Consider the following 21,656-nt stretch of genomic DNA (forward strand, 5'->3'; position numbering starts at 1 on the left):
CGCTGTTTCAGAGGAACTTGAGTAGGAGGAGGAGTCAATGTGTACAGACTGGATTCCTGCAATCCGTGGAGTTGGCAGAACACGTAGAGCGCCACTCTCCAGATCTGTACCTGGCTCCACAACATTGACCCAATGGGCAGTGAGGGAAAGGTATCGTCCCTGTCCATGGTTACTGGTCCACGCATCGGTGGTCAGGTGAACCTTGCTACTGACGGCGTTTAGTAGCGCATGTTTTATGTTTGCCTCCACATGTTTCTGCAGGGCAGGGACGGCTCGCCTGCTGAAATAAAAGCGGCTGGGCACGGTGTATTGTGGGACTGCCAATGCCATGAAGTCCCGGAAGGTGTCAGTCTCCACCAGCCTGAATGACAGCATTTCAAGGGCCAGTAGTTTGGCAATGCCAGCATTCAGAGCCTGTGCTCGGGGATGGTTTGCCGAGTATGGTCGCCTTTTCTCCCATGCCTGTGCTACCGATGGCTGCCGAGCGGCCTGGGAGTGTGAGGATGACTTGGAACGTGGTGCTGTGGGTGGAATGTCACAGGGTCTCCGGACAACAGTGCCAGAGGTTCTTCCTTGGCGATCCTGTGAGGAAGCCGAACCAGCTGTGTGTGAGCTGGAGGAAGAGGCCCCAACACGAGCTGAAGAGGTGGTAGGTGGTGCTGTACGTTGGCCTACGTCTTCAGTGTGTCTGTGTAACTCCAGCTCGTGCTTGGTCCGCACATGTTTCCACATATTAGTGGTATTGAGGTTGCTGACATTTTTCCCTCTTTTGACTCTCTGATGACACAGCTTGCATTTGACAAAGCAAATGTCATCTGCAACTGTGTCAAAAAAGGACCACGCACTGCAAGTCTTGGGAGCGCCTGTTTTGCCTTTTGAAAGTGTAATGCTCCTAACGGGTGCCGAAGTGGAGGCTACAGGCAACCAAGTCTGCCCCCTCTCCCTCCGGTTTTGGCCGTTCGGGGAATCTCTTCCTCAGAGCTGCTCAACCACCTTCCTGTTCCTCACACCATGATGGGTCAAGGACCTCATCATCTACACTCCCCTCTTCAAACACCTGCTTCTCCTGGGTTGTCTCGCCAGCACCGTACGCACCAGAAAGTGATAACTGAGTCTCGTCATCATCTGATGCGTACTGAGGTGTGCTGACCATAGGCACTGGCCCACCCGCCTCTTCAGATTCAGAGGGACAAAGAAGTTGCGCATCACTGCATACTCCCTCTTCTTCACATTCTGGAATGCTGCTTGGCTGGCCCCTTCTTTCCAAACCAACAGATTCTGAGAACAGAAGTAGAGACTGTGATGGCTCCTGTCCAGGGCTCTCTGACTGCCTGGGCACTTTGGCAGGTGGTGAAGAGACAGATGGTTGCTCTTCAGTGCTCTGGCCCTGAGAGGATGTGGAAGTAATTGAAGTCGATGCGTTAGCTGCCATCCATCCGAAAACGGCTTCAATTTGTTCCTCCCGCAGCAGTGGGGTATGGTGAGGTCCTACAAAGCTGCGCATAAAGGACTGTTGCCTGCTAAAACTGGGGGATGCTGACTCACTGGTGCCAACAGCAGGCACAGAATCCCCACGTCCTCTCCCTGCAGAATCCCCACGTCCTCTCCCTGCAGAATCCCCACGTCCTCTCCCTGCTGAAACTCCACGCCCACGGCCACGTGCCTTACTCCCTGCCTTCTTCATCTTGCTAGACTGAGAAAGATAGGCAGAAAAGTACAAAGGGGGGCCTTAGTGTGCTTATTCCTGAACAGCTGGTTACAGGTATAAGAAACACTAATTTTATGAAGTGTGTGTGTCGACTACACTTTAATGGGAGCTAATGTGGCCTACACAACTTTCAAAAGTAGTGTTTGGTGAACTTTGTTGGTTTTTTTTTTGGGAAAAAAAACTAAAAGGATGTGACCAAAGATTTGAAAGTCAGAGTATCACCAACTTTCTGGAGCTATTACAATGCAGGCAGGTAACCTACAATGCAAAGGATGAGGCTCCAAAAAAATTGGATAATACTAATCTGGCTGCAGCTGAAGGGCACAAGCCAGAACAAAGGCTCCTCTATCTACTCCTATATAGTGTTTGCAACCAACCATTGTAGATGGATATGGATGGATGCACACTAATAGGAGAAGAAAAAATGAGCTGCAATTAAAGAAAAATATGTGTGAGGCAGTGACGCACGCTGAGCGGCCTACAACCAGACGTAGCTGCAGGACACACTACTCAGCGTGAGCTGCACTCACACACAGTCAGAGCCCTCTCAGACAGCCGTGAACAGTGCAGCTAAGTGGGCACTGGCACTGACAGGCTGCAGAAAGGCTCCACTGTCTACTACTAGTATTTGCAAACAACGTATATGGATATGGATGGAAGCACACTAGATAGAATTTTTTTAAAATAAGCAGCTCAAAAAGAAAAATAGGTTTGAGGCAGCAGTGAGGCACGCTGGGCGGCCTACAACCAGACATGGCTGAAGGACCCACTCCACAGCGTGAGCTGCACTCACACAGCCCTTGCAGACAGCTGTGAACACTGCTGCTAGGGAAAAGAAAGCTACAGTGGTGGTTTATGTAGCCTGGGTAAAGCACAATATTGTTCTGAGAATCGCTATTTCTAACTGTCCCTCACAGTCTTCAACAGCAGCATGTCCCTAACTGAATTCACAGCAGAGTGACCAGAAATGGCAGCGGCGGTGGCTTTTATAGTGCATCATGACATCATTTCAGCAGCCAATCACAGCCATGCCAATAGTTAACATGCCTACATGCCTAACAGGATGTGCCCACACTTCTGAGGATTCCCATTGGCTGAATCAAAGCGAGCGAGCTGATAGCATTATGGGAACTTCCGATTCCGGTATCCGATATGAAAAAAGTATCGGAAGTCAGTATCGGAATTCCGATACTTGCGGTATCGGAAAGCTCAACAATAATCATGAGGCTCCAAATGGGGTTTCTTCCCATGTAAGAACTGCGCGACTTGTAAAAATTTGGAACGCTCAACCTCATTTAAATCGAGTAATGGTTGCAAAGAACTCCTCATTACACATCACATCACTTGCTCTACCGAAAATGTGATATACTATGCGATGTGTCCATGTGGCTTTATCTATGTCGGTCTCACTTCACGACAACTTCGCGTAAGAGAGCACATCAGAGATATCCAAAACAAACGCCGCAAACTGTTAATCACTTGGAACAGCTTAAACCTATACCTCGACATTTTAAACAGTCACATGGCTGCAATAGCAGTCTATTGCGTGTTCCAGGGATTGACCATGTCATTTGTGACAAATGTGGGGGGGATATAAAGAAAAAACAAGCCCAACTTGAGACCCAATGGATCGTTAAAATTGACTGTGTTCGTCCAAAAGGACTTAATGAGGTCCTCAGCTTTGTTCCTTTTCTGTGATTTTAGTGTATGTCTTTGTATTGTATTTTAACTCTCACCTTTTTATTTTAGTTCTCCGGTTTTTCTTGATGGCTTTTTACCAAAAGGACTCTGCACTAAGAATTTTTGATGGATCATGTCCACGCACTGTTTACTCTTTATATATTGAAAAAATGGATTCACTATTTTGTATATTATAAATCTCTTTTCTCGTAAGCTTGATATTCTTATATATACATATTTAGTGTATTTCTATGTATGTTCTTAACACTTGCAATTATTCTTACTTATTTCACATATGCTCCGTTCACGGGTATACATGTGCTTGCATGTGTGTATGTGTACGCACGGCCGTATGTGTGTGCTTTTTGCTTGCATGCGGGCGTGTGTGGACGTGTGCATGTGTTCGTACGTGTTTCCTTTACGTATTCATCTTCTATTTGCACCTATATTTATACATTCCCTTTATGGGTATATATGCACTTTTTGCATGTGGATGTATGTGCACTTATATATTTGTACAAGTTCACTATATGTATTTTTACATTTGTTCTCATATCCACTTATCCTATTTCACATATGTCTTGTTTACGGGTACCCATATGCTTCTAAGTGCATATGTGTGCACATTGCCGTATGCATACATTTTTATATTTTGCATGCAGACTGTATATGTTAGGCACCTTGTTATATATTTGTCCTTTTTTATTATGATGGCCTTTTTTAAGTTTATGAGTATATATTTTGCTCCAACAGGAGTTAATTCTCCATTGTTTATGTTGATTTTTATTTGTATCCATTTATTTTTTCTGTTTTTAGTCTCTTTTATAATGCAGTCTATTATTAATTGGAAACGACTGACCTTTAATAAGTTTTGAATGGTTGCCTTTTACTGGTTTCCTCCCCCTGTTTAGGCTATTATTCACATATGTATATTGCTAGAAATAGCTTTCTGTCAAGAACACATACACTATACATTTTCTCTCCCCATACAGATTTACATCTGTTTATCTTTGTTAATGTGTCATGTGATGTGGGGAGCGCTTCCTGTTGAGAGTGCTGACTTGTTGCCATGGTCACGAGTCTCCTTGCGCCTCGGACACAGCCTCCGCCTGGCAGTGACGTCGCTTGTGGGGGCGTGTCTGTGACATCAGACGCCGAGTCCCACTGCCTCTGACTCACCATTACCCGACCGGAAGCGCCGCTTTCTCGCTGCTTACAGAGACTTCCGCCCATCAGCACATATAAACCGGCTTGCTACACTCTGACATCACGCCCCCCGAAGAAGCAAGTAGCGAAACGCGCGTTGGGGTCCCGCAGCCCACATTACAGAAAGGTTGGTTTTGGCAACAGGTTTACGGTTATCTTTTGCATATATTTGGATTTTGCCCTTTCCTTTTTGATAACTGACTCATGGACAAGCTCCACTTTCCTCTATAGTGGAGATATTTATGGCAGCAGTCATATTTTGGCATCAGGCTATGCACTTTTTATATTTCACATGAATACTGAGAAGGAATTGCGCTTTTTCACATGAAGGATATAGTGATAGACATATATACATACTGTATATATATATATATATATATATATATATATACATATATTTTTGTACCTTTTTTTATTTGAGGCCATCGTTCATTTGTAGGTCCTAGTATGGATCACTTTACTATGCACTATTGCACTTTATATGAATATTGAGAATAAATTATGCCTTCTTAATGAAAAATACATATATATAATTTTCTTTGTATCTTTTTTGGCCTTCTGTGCATTCTACAAGGTTATAGTCATTATATGCAATTGCTTATACATTGCCACCTTTACCTCCTTCTATCTGTATGTGGTAACTGGATGTTGCTGATTCCCTTATATTTTTTTTTTTATGTGATTGATTTATTAGAAATTTGTATTTTTATCAATTTTTGGATAACAATAAAATTAGATATTTTATTCATTTGCTCTTGGTTCCATTTCTTCTTTTCGGTATGCATATATTGGTTTAATGGATGAACTTTCATATTAGTAGCCTTTTTTGGTATTAATATTAATTTGGCTTTGTAGTTTACAGATTTGGGAAGGTAACGATCAGCCACTTTCACAATTTCACAAAGTAATTTTAACATTTTCAGATGGAGGAGAATATTGTGGTCTAAAGGCAAAATGGCGATCATACAATTGTGATATGGCCGGACTACACCCCCGATAAAGCAGCCACAGCCGATGACTGAGAAGAATCTGTGACTAATCTGCATTTAGTGGTTACTACTCACCTGGGCGGTTATCTGTAGGAATCTCCTCTTTACACTGCTCATCACCCCTCACATATGTCTCTGTAGTATTATAATATGGGCCCGATCTTCACCCTGAAACAAATATTGTAAAAGTCACAGACAGATGGAGAAGTCACATCTATGATCAGCTCTAATCCTGCCATCTCCACCGTTCTCATTACACAAGTATAAATCATATAATACTGGTGGATAAAACAAGACTGAGCACAAGACCTTCACAGCCGTCTACACATCATAGGGGAGATCTCCTGACACCTTCTCTCCATCTACCTGATGATCCTGAGGAACATTGGGATCTTCTTGTTTACAGTCCTGTGGAAGAAGAGGACGGGGACATCTCTCTGGTGTTGTCCTCTTACTGGATAGATCTGGAGGAAACACATACAGGGACTGAATTCATTCTTTACATACAGATAATTATAGGCCGTGTGTATTTAGTCCTGTCCACTACCTGGTGATGTGAGGGGCTGGGGAACCTCCATCATGACATCCTTGTACAGATCTTTGTGTCCTTCTAAACACTCCCACTCCTCCATGGATAAATAGACGGCGACATCCTGACACCTTATAGAAACCTGACACATACAATGATACCGTCATCCTCCCAATCCCTTCATAGTGTTACTGTATAATGTCCCAGCATTCCCAGCAGTGTCACCTCTCCAGTCAGCAGCTCAATCATCTTGTAGGTGAGTTCTAGGATCTTCTGGTCATTCATGTCCTCGTATATCAGGGGGTGAGGTGTAGGCCTTGTGATTGGGCTCAGGGGTCTTCCCCATCCCTCAGACACAGGGTCCTGACAGCGCTCACTAGAGGTCTTCTTCACTACTGTGTAATCCTGGTTATGGAGAGACACATTAATAAATCTCACTACAGACATTTCCAGAGTCCTCACCTCTCCAGTTCTGTCCATCTGTTATTCCCATAGATAAGAATGATGTAATGTGACGTCATCAGAATCTCTCACCTCTCCAGTAAGCCGGAAGAGGATCTCTAGGGTGAGGTGTAATATCCTCTCCGCCATCTTGTCTCTGTCCATATCCATCCTTGATGAGTAAATCAGGAAAATTCTCTTATATAGAAGATCTTCACTGAGAGGATCCAATATTGTAGGGACCTGAATGAGAAGAAGATGAGCCGATGTAACATCATAAAAATCCTGTGTAATAATACAATTACTGGAGATAATAAGGGAAACATATGAGGAGATTTATTATTTTACAGTATTTAGTTTCCTTCTTTACATCTACTAATAAAACCTAGGGGAAGAGGAACCAGGGGAAGAGTCTTGAGGAGATCATTTGCATATTCCCAGTGCCTTCTGGGATAAGTGAAGAGTCTCCGTGAGCTCAACGATCACTGGGTTTTGGCCGTTGCAGCTGAAAAGAGGAAATCGGAAAACCAGGGGAAGAGTCTTGAGGAGATCATTTGCATATTCCCAGTGCCTTCTGGGATAAGTGAAGAGTCTCCGCGAGCTCAACGATCACTGGGTTTTGGCCGTTGCAGCTGAAAAGAGGAAATCGGAAAACCAGGGGAAGAGTCTTGAGGAGATCATTTGCATATTCCCAGTAACTTCTGGGATAAGTGAAGAGTCTCCGCGAGCTCAACGATCACTGGGTTTTGGCCGTTGCAGCTGAAAAGAGGAAATCGGAAAACCAGGGGAAGAGTCTTGAGGAGATCATTTGCATATTCCCAGTGCCTTCTGGGATAAGTGAAGAGTCTCCGCGAGCTCAACGATCACTGGGTTTTGGCCGTTGCAGCTGAAAAGAGGAAATCGGAAAACCAGGGGAAGAGTCTTGAGGAGATCATTTGCATATTCCCAGTGCCTTCTGGGATAAGTGAAGAGTCTCCGCGAGCTCAACGATCACTGGGTTTTGGCCGTTGCAGCTGAAAAGAGGAAATCGGAAAACCGCGCGCCGATAATTGGGCTCATCTTTCATCGTTTTAAAGAACTCTCAATATGGAAGAGGCCAGGAGCCATTTGGTAAGCTGCATTTCATGCTACATGTTCACAGACTTACCAGTGGAAAAGCCAAACTTCACATGCCACAAATGCAAGCTTGTGTCCCTGTTGGAGGAAAAGTTGAAAAATCTCGAAGAGAGGTTAGCTACGTTGAAGATCATTAAGGAAGGTGAAGAGTTCTTGGACAGAGCAGAATTATCTCTTCATGTTACAGAAAGAGAAGAAATTCGAAGTGCACCTGAAGAAACAGAGGAATGGAGACATGTGACCCAGAGAAGCAGGAGGATCAGGAGGCAGTCAGCACCCATACTGCTCAGAAACCAGTACCAGGCTCTCACGCAGGAAAACAATGAAGAAATACATCAGGAAAAGACTTTGCCAACAAGCAGCAACCTTGTACGCCTTCAGAGTCCTCCTGGATGGAGAAAGAAAAATGTTGTGAAGAAGAAACGGAGAGTGGTGGTCATGGGGGATTCCCTGTTGAGAGGAACTGAGGCCGCTATCTGCAGACCGGATATAACTTCAAGAGAAATGTGTTGTCTTCCAGGTGCAAAAATTAAAGATGTGTCTGACAGGATATCAGGACTCTTCAGGCCTACAGATGACTACCCATTCCTGCTACTACATGTGGGGACAAATGACACTGCAAGAAACGACCTGGAAACCATCTGCAGAGACTTTGAAGACTTAGGCAAGAAAGTGAAAGAACTGGGAGCGCAGGTGGTCTTCTCTTCCATCCTCCCAGTGGATGGCCATGGAACAAGGAGGTGAAATAAGATTCTGCAGGTGAACAACTGGCTACGTCGATGGTGCCGTCAGCAACGATTTGGATTTCTGGATCACGGAGTGAACTACTTATACGATGGACTACTTGCTAGAGATGGGGTGCACCTTACGAAGACTGGAAAGCATGTATTTGGAAGTCGCCTTGCTACACTTGTAAGGAGAGCTTTAAACTAGAACAACATGGGAAGGGAAGCAAAAGACCAGAAAAAGCCATACACCTGACAAATGCTATTGAGAACTCTGCTATTAGAAGTGGAAAGGAAGAACAAAGACGAAAGAATCTAATTAATAAAAATATTGGAGAAAGAGAAACCAATCACAAACTAAAATGTTTCTATACTAATGCACAAAGCATGGGCAACAAACAAGGAGAATTGGAACTACTAACACAGGAAAAGAAATATGATGTCATTGGAATCACTGAAACTTGGTGGGACAATACACATGATTGGAATACAAGACTAGAAGGATACAACTTATTTGCAAGAAACAGACTTGATAAACGAGGAGGGGGTGTCGCATTGTATGTTAGAAACGCGTATATCTGCACAGAGATTGAAGCTTCAGAGACTGGGAGTTCTGTGGAAACTGTTTGGGTAAGAATACAAGGACAGAACAATGGAAAGGACACCATTGTAGGCATTTACTACAGGCCGCCTGTGCAACCTGAAGCTATGGATGAACTCTTTATGCATCAAATGGCCAAGTTCTCCAAAAAATATGACATAGTTGTCATGGGAGATTTCAACTATCCAGACATTTGTTGGGAATCTCTCTCAGGCAAAACTAACAGGTCATGGAAATTCTTATCCTCTCTTGCTGACAACTTTATCTTCCAAAAGGTAAGGGAGAAAACAAGGGGAACTGCTACTTTGGATCTAATCCTTATAAACAGGGAGGAAATGGTTGAGGAGGTAAAAGTGGCTGGGACCCTAGGAGGTAGCGACCATGCTATTTTAGAATTTTGGATAACTAGAGGCGGAAGACCTGTGAAGACTCAGACGTCAAGGTTAGATTTCAGAAAGGCAGTTTTTAAGGGATTCAGAAAGAGAATTGGAGGGATCCAATGGCTGGATATCCTTAAAGACAAAAATGTCCAGGAAGGATGGGAAATCTTGAAAAATGAAATTCTCAAAGCACAGTTGTTAACAATTCCGAAAAGAGGGAAGAATAGGAAGCAGTTAAGGAAACCAGGATGGATGAACACGGAACTTAAGCACATGCTAAAAAGGAAGAAAAAAATGTTTATAAAATGGAAAGAGGGAGGCATATCTAAAGAAGAATATAATGCTGTCTGCAGAACCTGCAGGGCACAAATCAGATTAGCTAAAGCTGAAAATGAATTGAGGCTTGCAAGAGATGTCAAAAGCAATAATAAAGGATTTTGGGGATATGTCAAAAGTAAAAGAAAAGTCAAAGATGCCATAGGATTTTTACAGGATGAAAATGATGAAATGGTAAGACAGGATGTTGAGAAGGCTGAACTTTTAAATTCCTATTTTGCATCTGTTTTCTCTCAGAAAGGAAATGTAACATCAACTGTTATTCACTGTCCTATTAAGGGAATAGAAGAATCCAGGATATCTATAAACAGAAAGATAGTGAGGAAACACTTAGCTAGCCTAAATGAATTCAAGTCTCCAGGTCCAGATGAATTACACCCCAGAGTACTGAAGGAGATAGCAGAAGAAATTTTTGAACCCCTCTCTATAATCTTTGAAAATTCTTGGAGAACAGGAGAAGTGCCAGAAGACTGGAGAAGAGCAAATGTTGTTCCTATCTTCAAAAAGGGGAAGAAGGTGGACCCAGGTAACTATAGGCCGGTGAGTCTGACTTCTATACCAGGAAAGATCTTTGAACAAATTATTAAACAACATGTATGTCAATACCTGGATAAGAATGAAGTGATTAAACAGAGTCAGCATGGGTTTGTAACTAATAAGTCATGTCAGACTAACTTAATTTCCTTCTATGACGGTATCACTGATTGGGTGGATCAAGGAAATGCTGTAGATATAGTATATCTTGACTTCAGCAAAGCATTTGACAAAGTCTCTCATACAATCCTTATTGAAAAAATGATTAAGTATGGAATGGACAAGGCAACTGTTAGGTGGATTCATAACTGGCTTAGTGATCGGACCCAAAGAGTGGTCGTAAATGGCTGCACATCCAGTTGGAAGAATGTCTCAAGTGGGGTACCACAGGGCTCTGTCCTGGGCCCTATATTGTTCAACATCTTTATCAACGATTTAGATGAAGGAATTGAGGGTAAACTGATTAAATTTGCTGATGACACAAAGCTAGGAGGGATAGCTAATACTAGAGAAGAGAGAGAGAGGATTCAAAAAGATTTAAATAAACTGGAGAAGTGGGCAGCAACTAACAGAATGGTTTTTAACAGGGAGAAATGCAAAGTACTACATCTGGGCAATAAAAATGGAAAAAGCATATACAGAATGGGGGGAATAGGGCTAAGTGACAGCACATGTGAAAAAGACTTGGGTATACTAATAGATCACAGACTGAATATGAGTCAACAGTGTGATGCAGCAGCAAAAAAGGCAAATGCAATTCTAGGATGTATTAACAGAAGCATACAGTCTAGATCACGTGAAGTCATTATTTCCCTCTACTCCTCTTAGGTCAGACCTCATCTGGAATATTGTGTCCAGTTTTGGGCACCACATTTTAAAAAAGACATCAACAAACTGGAGCAAGTTCAGAAAAGAGCGACCAGAATGGTGACCGGTCTGCAAACCCTGTCTTATGAGGAAAGGTTGCAGGATTTGGGAATGTTTAGTTTGCAAAAGAGAAGACTGAGAGGAGACTTAATAGCTGTCTACAAATATCTAAAGGGCTGTCACATTGTAGAAGGATCAACTTTATTCTCATTTGCACAAGGAAAGACTAGAAGCAATGGGATGAAACTGAATGGGAGGAGACACAGATTAGATATTAGAAAAAACTTTTTGACAGTTAGAGTGATCAATGAGTGGAACAGGCTGCCACGAGAAGTGGTGAGTTCTCCTTCAATGGAAGTCTTCAAACAGAGGCTGGACAGACATCTGACTGGGATGATTTAGCGAATCCTGCTTTGAGCAGGGGGTTGGACCAGATGGCCCAGGAGGTCCCTTCCAACTCTACGATTCTATGATTCTATGATTCTATGTATTTAGCAGGGCTGTGGAGTCGGTAAACCAAACCTGCGACTCCGACTCCGACTCCTCAATTTCCCTTACACCGACTCCGACTCCGACTCCCACATATATTGCTTATATTTAAGTGAAAAATTTATTGTAGTACAATGTGAACCTCAGACATTTAATCATTTTTATGATCCAATAATCAAGATATTTAGATAGAACAGAATATATATTGGTGTACTACCCGGTTTTCATTCTTTTTGGTACAGATACGATATGGATAGACAGATATGGATAAATGGATAGATAGAGCAGATTTCTAATCTGCTTTTGCTATTGAGTAACATTATCTATGAGCTCAAAAACCTTTCAGGTGATGCGGTTTTTTAAAAAGATGATCAACTTTTGCAGCTGAAAAACGTATCCTCAAAAAACACAGGAAAAATGCTGTGTGTGAATGTAGCCTTAGATCAGGAATAGAACAGCTATTTATAGGACATTTCATAACTTTCCCAAACTCCTATGAAAAAATATTCAGCACATCCTGCATTGAATTACTGTACCCAATTTATTATATATTTTAGGAGTCGGAGTCGGTCCATTTTATACCGACTCCAACTCCAACTCCGACTCCACCAAAATGAGCACCGACTCCGACTCCACGACTCCAACTCCACAGCCCTGATATTTAGGCCACAGACAACAAGCAGTTTCTCCCTCGGAGTCGGCAGCTGAATACGTTTCTCATAGACTCATCTTCCATAACGCTAATTCTCGTCTCATTTCCCGACACTGGAATCGGCATTAGCAATACTGCAGGAGATATTCATTACACGTGACATGAGGAATAACTACTTCATGATGAGGACGACATCTTCATCTTCTACTACGGCTCTAGAAACATATTTGTCCAGAGTCCGTCACTGACTCCATCCCCACCGGCCGTCTATATGAAGGTTCCCGTCTTCCCCGCACTGTAATCTTCTATCACGTTAGATCTCAGGTCTGAGTCACACACAGAAGTTTGAGGCTTTTATAAAAGATTTTTTGTAAGAACAACAAGACAGGAGATATCTGAGGCCAATGTCTCCATGTACAGAGATTGTTTCCTATGGATATGATGTGTTTAGCATTTTCTTGTAGGCTTCCATATGGAAAACACCAAGAACAACAAAAATTGGGGATGGAGGATTTCTAGGAACATTATACTGTGTGTGCGAACCAAGAAAGGCACCGTACTATTAGACTAACACGTTTCCTTCACAAACCCCCTAAATATAACATTATATACCAACCCCACAATCTGTGACTCTTCGGGGTAAATCGCTCTCTCACCATTGGATTAGAGCTGATACTATGGAGCTAAAGAGACTAAACAGACTTTCTGTCCCCTCCATAAAGGGGCACTTTCCCGTGTTTGTCAGAACTGTCCGAGGATTATTAGAGGGGATAGTTTCCCCCAATTAGAAGGGACACCTGTGGGTATTGGGGTCTTTACCTGCTACAGTCCTGGTGTGGAGCCTCCACCCGCAGAGCCGCACTCCACATATATGGCCGCTCTGTGCGCACAGGACCTGTGCTGAGGTCACAGGAGGGGAGGAGTCAGGGGTCACATGATCAGGGCCCTCAGTGTATGCAGGACTCTGCTGTGCTGGTTGTCATGGTGCTGGATGAGGGGAAGTTTATGTGTGGGGTCAGGAGGGGTTTACAGGGGGGATGTAGCAGAACTGTGTGTGTACGAGGTGTACGTAGCCGTGTGTGTACGAGGTGTACGGAGCGGAGCCGTGTGTGTACGAGGTGTACGGAGCAGAGCCGTGTGTGTACGAGGTGTACGGAGCGGAGCCGCGTGTGTACGAGGTGTACGGAGAGGAGCCACGTGTGTACGAGGTGTACGGAGCGGAGCCATGTGTGTACGAGGTGTACGGAGAGGAGCCGCGTGTGTACGAGGTGTACGGAGCGGAGCTGTGTGTGTGGGAGGTATACGGAGCGGAGCCGCGTGTGTACGAGGTGTACGGAGCGGAGCCGTGTGTGTACGAGGTGTACGGAGCAGAGCCGTGTGTGTACGAGGTGTACGGAGCGGAGCCGTGTGTGTACGAGGTGTACGGAGCGGAGCCGCGTGTGTACGAGGTGTACGGAGAGGAGCCACGTGTGTACGAGGTGTACGGAGCGGAGCCATGTGTGTACGAGGTGTACGGAGAGGAGCCGCGTGTGTACGAGGTGTACGGAGCGGAGCTGTGTGTGTGGGAGGTATACGGAGCGGAGCCGCGTGTGTACGAGGTGTACGGAGCGGAGCCGTGTGTGTACGAGGTGTACGGAGCAGAGCTGCGTGTGTACGAGGTGTACGGAGCAGAGCCGTGTGTGTACGAGGTGTACGGAGAGGAGCCGCGTGTGTACGAGGTGTACGGAGCGGAGCCGTGTGTGTACGAGGTGTACGGAGCGGAGCCGTGTGTGTACGAGGTGTACGGAGCGGAGCTGTGTGTGTGGGAGGTATACGGAGCGGAGCCGCGTGTGTACGAGGTGTACGGAGAGGAGCCGCGTGTGTACGAGGTGTACGGAGCGGAGCCGTGTGTGTACGAGGTGTACGGAGCGGAACTGTGTGTGTACGAGGTGTACGGAGCGGAGCTGTGTGTGTACGAGGTGTACGGAGCGGAGCCGCGTGTGTACGAGGTGTACGGAGAGGAGCCGCGTGTGTACGAGGTGTACGGAGTGGAGCCGTGTGTGTACGAGGTGTACGGAGCGGAGCTGTGTGTGTGGGAGGTATACGGAGCGGAGCCGCGTGTGTACGAGGTGTACGGAGAGGAGCCACGTGTGTACGAGGTGTACGGAGCGGAGCCGTGTGTGTACGAGGTGTACGGAGCGGAACTGTGTGTGTACGAGGTGTACGGAGCGGAGCTGTGTGTGTGGGAGGTGTACGGAGCGGAGCCGTGTGTGTACGAGGTGTACGGAGCGGAGCCGTGTGAGTACGAGGTGTACGGAGCAGAGCCGTGTGTGTACGAGGTGTACGGAGCGGAGCCGTGTGTGTACGAGGTGTACGGAGCGGAGCCGTGTGTGTACGAGGTGTACGGATCAGAGCCGTGTGAGTACGAGGTGTACGGAGCGGAGCCGTGTGAGTACGAGGTGTACGGAGCGGAGCTGTGTGTGTACGGAGGAGCCGCGTGTGTACGAGGTGTACGGAGCGGAGCCGTGTGTGTACGAGGTGTACGGAGCGGAGCCGTGTGTGTACGAGGTGTACGGAGCGGAGCCGTGTGTGTACGAGGTGTACGGAGCGGAGCCGTGTGTGTACGAGGTGTACGGAGCGGAGCCATGTGTGTACGAGGTGTACGGATCAGAGCCGTGTGAGTACGAGGTGTACGGAGCGGAGCCGTGTGAGTACGAGGTGTACGGAGCGGAGCTGTGTGTGTACGGAGGAGCCGCGTGTGTACGAGGTGTACGGAGCGGAGCCGTGTGTGTACGAGGTGTACGGAGCGGAGCCGTGTGTGTACGAGGTGTACGGAGCAGAGCCGTGTGTGTACGAGGTGTACGGAGCGGAGCCGTGTGTACGAGGTGTACGGAGCGGAGCCGTGTGTGTACGAGGTGTACGGAGCGGAGCCGTGTGTGTACGAGGTGTACGGAGCGGAGCCGTGTGTGTACGAGGTGTACGGAGCGGAGCCGTGTGTGTACGAGGTGTACGGAGCGGAGCTGTGTGTGTACGAGGTGTACGGAGCGGAGCCGTGTGTGTATGAGGTGTACGGAGCAGAGCAGTGTGTATATGAGGTGTACGGAGAGGAGCCGTGTGTGTACGAGGTGTACGGAGTGGAGCCGTGTGTGTGCAAGGTGTACGGAGCGGAGCCGTGTGTACGAGGTGTACGGAGCGGAGCCGTGTGTGTACGAGGTGTACGGAGCGGAGCCGTGTGTGTACGAGGTGTACGGAGCGGAGCCGTGTGTGTACGAGGTGTACGGAGCGGAGCCGTGTGTGTACGAGGTGTACGGAGCGGAGCTGTGTGTGTACGAGGTGTACGGAGCGGAGCCGTGTGTGTATGAGGTGTACGGAGCAGAGCAGTGTGTATATGAGGTGTACGGAGAGGAGCCGTGTGTGTACGAGGTGTACGGAGTGGACCGCTCTGTGTACAGACCCCTGTGTGTGGACCTCTCTGTGTACGATGTATACACCTGTAAACCCCCAGCGAAGACCCCTCTGTGTACTGTGTTTACCCCCAGCTTCGGTCACAGACCCCTCTGTGTATGCTGTATACCCCCAGCGTCGGTCGCAGACTCCTTTTTGCATGCTGTAAACACCTGTATACCCACAGCTTCATTAGCAGACCCCTCTGTCTACACCCGTATACCCCCAGCTTCAGTCGCAGACCCCACTGTGTACGCTGTATACACCCGTATACCCCCAGCTTTGGTCACAGACCCCTCTGTGTATGCTGTATACACATGTATACCCCCAGCTTCGGTCGCAGACCCCTCTATGTACACTGTATACACCCATATACCCCCAGCTTCAGTCACAGACCCCTCTGTGTACGCTGTATACACCTGTATACCCACAGCTTTGTTCGGAAACCCCTCTGTGTATGCTGTATACACCCATATACTCCCAGCTTCAGTCACAGACCCCTCTGTGTACGCTGTATACACCTGTATACCCACAGCTTTGTTCGGAAACCTCTCTGTGTATGCTGTATACACCCATATACCCCATCTTCGGTCGCAGACCCCTGTGTGTACGCTGTATATACCTGTATACCTCCATCTTCGGTCACAGACCCCTCTGTGTACACTGTATACACCCGTATACCTCCGCTTCAGTCGTAGACCCCTCTGTGTACAGTGTATATGTAGGGTAGGCGAGGGAGGGCGTGCTGCGGTGCTTAGGTGGTGCTGCTGATAGGCGGGAGAGGTGTGCTGTGCTTAGGTAGAGATGAAGAGAGGGATTGAAGAGACCAACAGGAATGGGGGGTGACCCACTTCTTGACGCCGACAGACTAGATACCGAGACAGAAATTGGGTTCAACAGGTCTGTGTTTATTCACCATTCTTGACGACTTCCAACACTCTGTTACAGGAACTTCACATCTCCTTTATACACAGACCCGGGGTACCTTCTCTTCTCTGTTTCACCGTCGTGGCAACCTTTGTGACTCTGTCCGCTATGGCTGCCCTAGGCCAATCCACCACAGCAGTTCACCATTCAAAGTACACCGTTATTGGTCGCTCTCAGACCGTCTCTGTCTGCCATCACTGTCCTTTTGGGTCACCCCCCGTGACCGTCTCTACTGTCAGATCCTATCTGAGGGCTCTCAACTGCCTTTCACTTCACAGCAGGCCCTCCTATCAAGTGAGCTCTCCTGGCTGACTGCACTTTCTGGAACTTTCCCTCAGCCTTTATACTACCAGCCTAGGTAGCTCCACCCACAATCACCTGACAGTGACCTGCAACCAATCACAGTGACCTTGACCCCTGGCAGCTACGTAACTACTCTCTCCTAAGCTCCTCATTGCCCTCTAATAATCACACTCAGCACAGCACCCTTTTCTCTTCATCTCAGCGCTTCCATTCCTACACTGAGCTATTTCTCTGCCTCTCACTAAAAGCAGATCCCTCCGTTAGGTCCACCTCCCCACATATACACCCAAACACCCCCAGCTTCGGTTGCAGACACCTCTGTGTACTCTGTATACACCCGTATACCCCCAGCTTCGGTCTCAGACCCCTCTGTGTACACTGTATACACCTGTATACCCCCAGCTTCAGTCACAGACCCCTCTGTGTACGCTGTATACACCCATATACCCCCAGCTTCAGTCACAGACCCCTCTGTGTACTCTGTATACACCTGTATATACCCCCAGCTTCAGTCACAGACCCCTCTGTGTACGCTGTATACACCCATATACCCCCAGCTTCGGTCACAGACCCCTCTGTGTACACTGTATACACCCATATACCCCCAGCTTCAGTCACAGACCCCTCTGTGTACGCTGTATACACCTGTATACCCACAGCTTTGTTCGGAAACCTGTGTATGCTATATACACCCATATACCCCCATCTTCGGTCGCAGACCCCTGTGTGTACGCTGTATATACCTGTATACCTCCATCTTCGGTCACAGACCCCTCTGTGTACACTGTATACACCCGTATACCTCCGCTTCAGTCGTAGACCCCTCTGTGTACAGTGTATATGTAGGGTAGGCGAGGGCGTGCTGCGGTGCTTAGGTGGTGCTGCTGATAGGCGGGAGAGGTGTGCTGTGCTTAGGTAGAGATGAAGAGAGGGATTGAAGAGACCAACAGGAATGGGGGGTGACCCACTTCTTGACGCCGACAGACTAGATACCGAGACAGAAATTGGGTTCAACAGGTCTGTGTTTGTTCACCATTCTTGACGACTTCCAACACTCTGTTACAGGAACTTCACATCTCCTTTATACACAGACCCGGGGTACCTTCTCTTCTCTGTTTCACCGTCGTGGCAACCTTTGTGACTCTGTCCGCTATGGCTGCCCTATGCCAATCCACCACAGCAGATCACCATTCAAAGTACACCGTTATTGGTCGCTCTCAGACCGTCTCTGTCTGCCATCACTGTCCTTTTGTAATATAGCTAAAGGAACAAAAAAAGCGCAATAGGGTCTTATCCGGGTTATTTGCAGAAAAAATAAATTAGAGTTTACTCACCCTTTTTAGGAGAGATTAAAGCATGTAGGATCAGTAATCTGCTTGCTGCACGTCCAAAGGTCAACTCTGCGACCGCTTCAACATCAGATTTCGGAATAAATTCTTGGACTTTTGTGCGCTACCAGATAAAATCACTAAACCAATGTTTAGGAGAAAGATTAATCCATTTATTTCCCAACGCGTTTCGAAATGTATACCATTTCTTCTTCAGGGGATGACATATATGATCAGACAGAACTGTCACAGATTATATAGAACAGAAGTTCAAAAAAAGATTCAAAAAACGGCGCCAAAAGGTCACATGTCATCTGGTACAAATGTCAGAGTTCAAAGTGTCATAGTTAAATTAATGTATTAGTTAATTTAAAATCATTAAAAACATATTACTTTTATTATTCCATAGATAAAAGAAAGAAAAAAGGAAGGAAGGAATGGGAAGATAAAAAAGAACAAAGAGGGGGAGACCCGTGTAAAACGAACTCCTGACATCAGAAAATAAAATAGGCACAGTGGGTGTCTCAGACCACTACACCAGGATCGGTTATACCTAACACGAAAAGAAGAAGAAAAAGGCTCCAAAAAAAAAAAAGGAAAATATCTTTTTGTATATATAAACGAATTTTAATTAAAAATGATTTTTTTGACAATAAAATTCTCTTTTTTTATTAAAAATGTATGTAAAAAATGTATATGAGAAATGTAAAAATATATAATATAAAAAATGTATATGAGAAATGTAAAAATATATAATATAATAAAAATCAGTATGATTAGTTCCAAATCACCTGAGAGGGGGGCAATAATTTTATTCATAAGTCCTCGGAGTGTTCGTAACGAAATGAACAGTTACTAATTATAGAGAGCTCTCGCAGCGTTCAAAAAACAGGATCGACTCCTGTGCTGTCTCAGAACAAAAATCAATCAGTATGATCGATCACACAAGGGGGAGACCTCAACTTCATCTGTGAATCCTCACGGTGTTTTATAGGGAAAAGAACAGAGACACCGACTATGGAGAAATCATGCAGCGGTAAATGAAGAAACCAGGATCGCTCACCGCGATGTCCCAGTGCAAAGGGAGGAATTAGAAAGAAGAAGAAAAAGAGACTGTATGCCGCCAATACAGGAAAAGTGGCATTATTTTCTTACAACATTATGGTATATAATTATATAAAAGAGATATGTGCATTAAATGGGACATATGACAAATATAAAACATTACAGAAAAAAGTCGCATATGAAAAAACATTACAGAAGTAAAAAGTCGCATATAAAAAAGGGGGTTAATCATACAAGATATTACAAAAATCATTAGGATTAATATATGATTGCATAATTAAAAATTAATAAAAGAGAAATTCATTAAATTTATCAAATTTTAGAGAAAGACCTCTGTAATTTCGTTTAATCCATAAGGCTTGAGTGTATTTAGCCTGTAGATCCAAAACACTTCTTTTCTATTCAATTGCCCTATTCTGTCAGGATTATCAGCAGGAATATGTCCAATTGGACTGATTTTTAGTCCACTCGGATCCTTATTATGTTTAATAGTAAAATGTCTTGACAGACCATGTTGTAAGAAACCCCTCTTAATATTGTACCTATGTGAATTAACCCTTAGATGTAGGGGTTGGGTTGTTCTTCCAACGTATTGTTTTTTACATCCACATTCAATTAGATATATTACAAATTCCGTAGTGCAATTCAAATAGTTTTTTATAGGAAAGATTTCATTAGTGATAGATGATTTTATAGTTTTTTCCTTATGTGTAATAATCTTACAGCAGAGACAATTTTTCTTGCCACACTTATAAATCCCTTTTAAAGAGGCATGAATAGGGAATGCAGATATAGTTTTTTGTCGACTAGGGGCCACCAATCCCTTAATGGTTGGTGCCCTTCTAAAGGTTATTCCTGGATTACTAGGTAAAAATTTTTGTAGAATAGGATCGCTTAAAAGTATATACCAGTTATCACATAAAATTTTGCGTATTCTCGTATGTTCAGCACAATATTGAGTGATAAAATTAGTCATAAATTTTTTATTATTATCTAGTTTGACTATTTTATCTCCATTAATAAGAGTGTCTTGTGATATATTGACACACCTATTATAGGCGCTATTAATTAGATTATTGGGGTATTTTTTATCCACGAACCTATTTTTTAGAATATCAGCTTGGTCCTTAAAGTCTTCAAAGTTAGAACAATTTTTTCTGATTCTCCTAAACTGATTCTCTGGAATATTTCTTAGCCATTTACCATAATGTCCACTATTAAAAGGAATATAACTATTAATGTCCACATTTTTAAAAAAGGTTTTTGTTAAAATAGCATTGTCCCTAATAAAAATGGTTATATCTAAAAAATTGATACTATTCTGATCATAAACTGCGAAAAATGATAAACCCCAGTTATTATTATTAATATCATGAATAAAATTATTAACATTATTGTCAGAATTGTCCCAAATAAAAAAAAAGGTCATCAATGAATCTCTTGTACATGATTAGATTACTACACCACTTGGTATTAAAAATATAAAATTCTTCGAACACTCCCATAAAAATATTTGCATATGTTGGTGCGACCTTTGAGCCCATCGCAGTCCCGAGCTTCTGATGGTATAAATATCCATCAAATGTAAAATAATTATTCCTCAGAATGAAATCCATACCTTTTAATAAAAACTTTTTTTGTTCTTTGGACAACCTACTATCTTTAATTAAAATTTTATTAAAACAGGCTAAACCCAAATTGTGTGGTATATTTGAATATAATGAAGACACATCCATAGTGAGTAATAAATAGCCAGATTTCCATTGGATTTGCTGTAAAGATTGAATAAGATGAGTGGAATCTCTAATGTAGCTATTTAGGAGCGGAACATTGGTAACCATAATTCTATCAATGTAATGGGATAGGTTACTCGTTAGTGAGCCTATACCTGAAATAATCGGTCTTCCTGGGGGGTTTAGTAAATCCTTATGAATTTTTGGTAAATGATAGAAAAAAGGAATCCGTGGGTTTTGAACAGTAAGAAATTTTAGTTCCTTTTTATTAAAGATGTTCATATTCTTACCCTCCTGAATTAATATGTCATATTTTACTTTTATTTCTGGAATGATGTCTAGTGAATTTTTACTATAATATTTTTCATCAGATAATATTCTCATTGCTTCATTACAGTAATCAGATCTATTCTGAATAACTATCCCTCCTCCTTTATCTGCTGACCGCACTATAATATCAGTGTTAGTCTTTAGTGTTTGTAATGCTAATTTTTCACCTCTACTTAAATTACTTCTATAATGATAATTGTCCTTTGTAGAGGTAATTTCCTTGAATTTCTTTTGTACAACATCATTAAACACATTAAGGAAATGGCCCTTATTTTCAATAGGGTAAAAATTAGA

The 21,656-nt window shown here is 44.2% G+C and overlaps 2 protein-coding genes across 2 annotated transcripts in view; both read right to left on the minus strand.

Moving 5' to 3' along the window:
* LOC141047031 (uncharacterized) overlaps positions 1-6,782 on the minus strand; it is a 53,819-nt gene extending 47,037 nt beyond the window's left edge. Inside the window, exons 1-4 of the mRNA XM_073541953.1 lie at positions 6,647-6,782; positions 6,338-6,517; positions 6,131-6,254; positions 5,950-6,047 (exon numbers count right to left, since the gene is read on the minus strand). Of these exons, the coding sequence (XP_073398054.1) occupies positions 5,950-6,047; positions 6,131-6,254; positions 6,338-6,517; positions 6,647-6,724 (480 nt within the window). The 5' untranslated portion in view covers positions 6,725-6,782. The remainder of the gene's footprint in view (positions 1-5,949; positions 6,048-6,130; positions 6,255-6,337; positions 6,518-6,646) is intronic.
* LOC141047030 (uncharacterized) overlaps positions 1-21,656 on the minus strand; it is a 406,067-nt gene that overhangs the window by 312,457 nt on the left and 71,954 nt on the right. The window lies entirely within an intron of this gene.

This window comes from Dendrobates tinctorius, unplaced genomic scaffold, assembly GCF_039654945.1.
Source record: "Dendrobates tinctorius isolate UK_male_01 unplaced genomic scaffold, ASM3965494v1 ptg000126l, whole genome shotgun sequence".
NCBI classification, from domain to species: domain Eukaryota; kingdom Metazoa; phylum Chordata; class Amphibia; order Anura; family Dendrobatidae; genus Dendrobates; species Dendrobates tinctorius.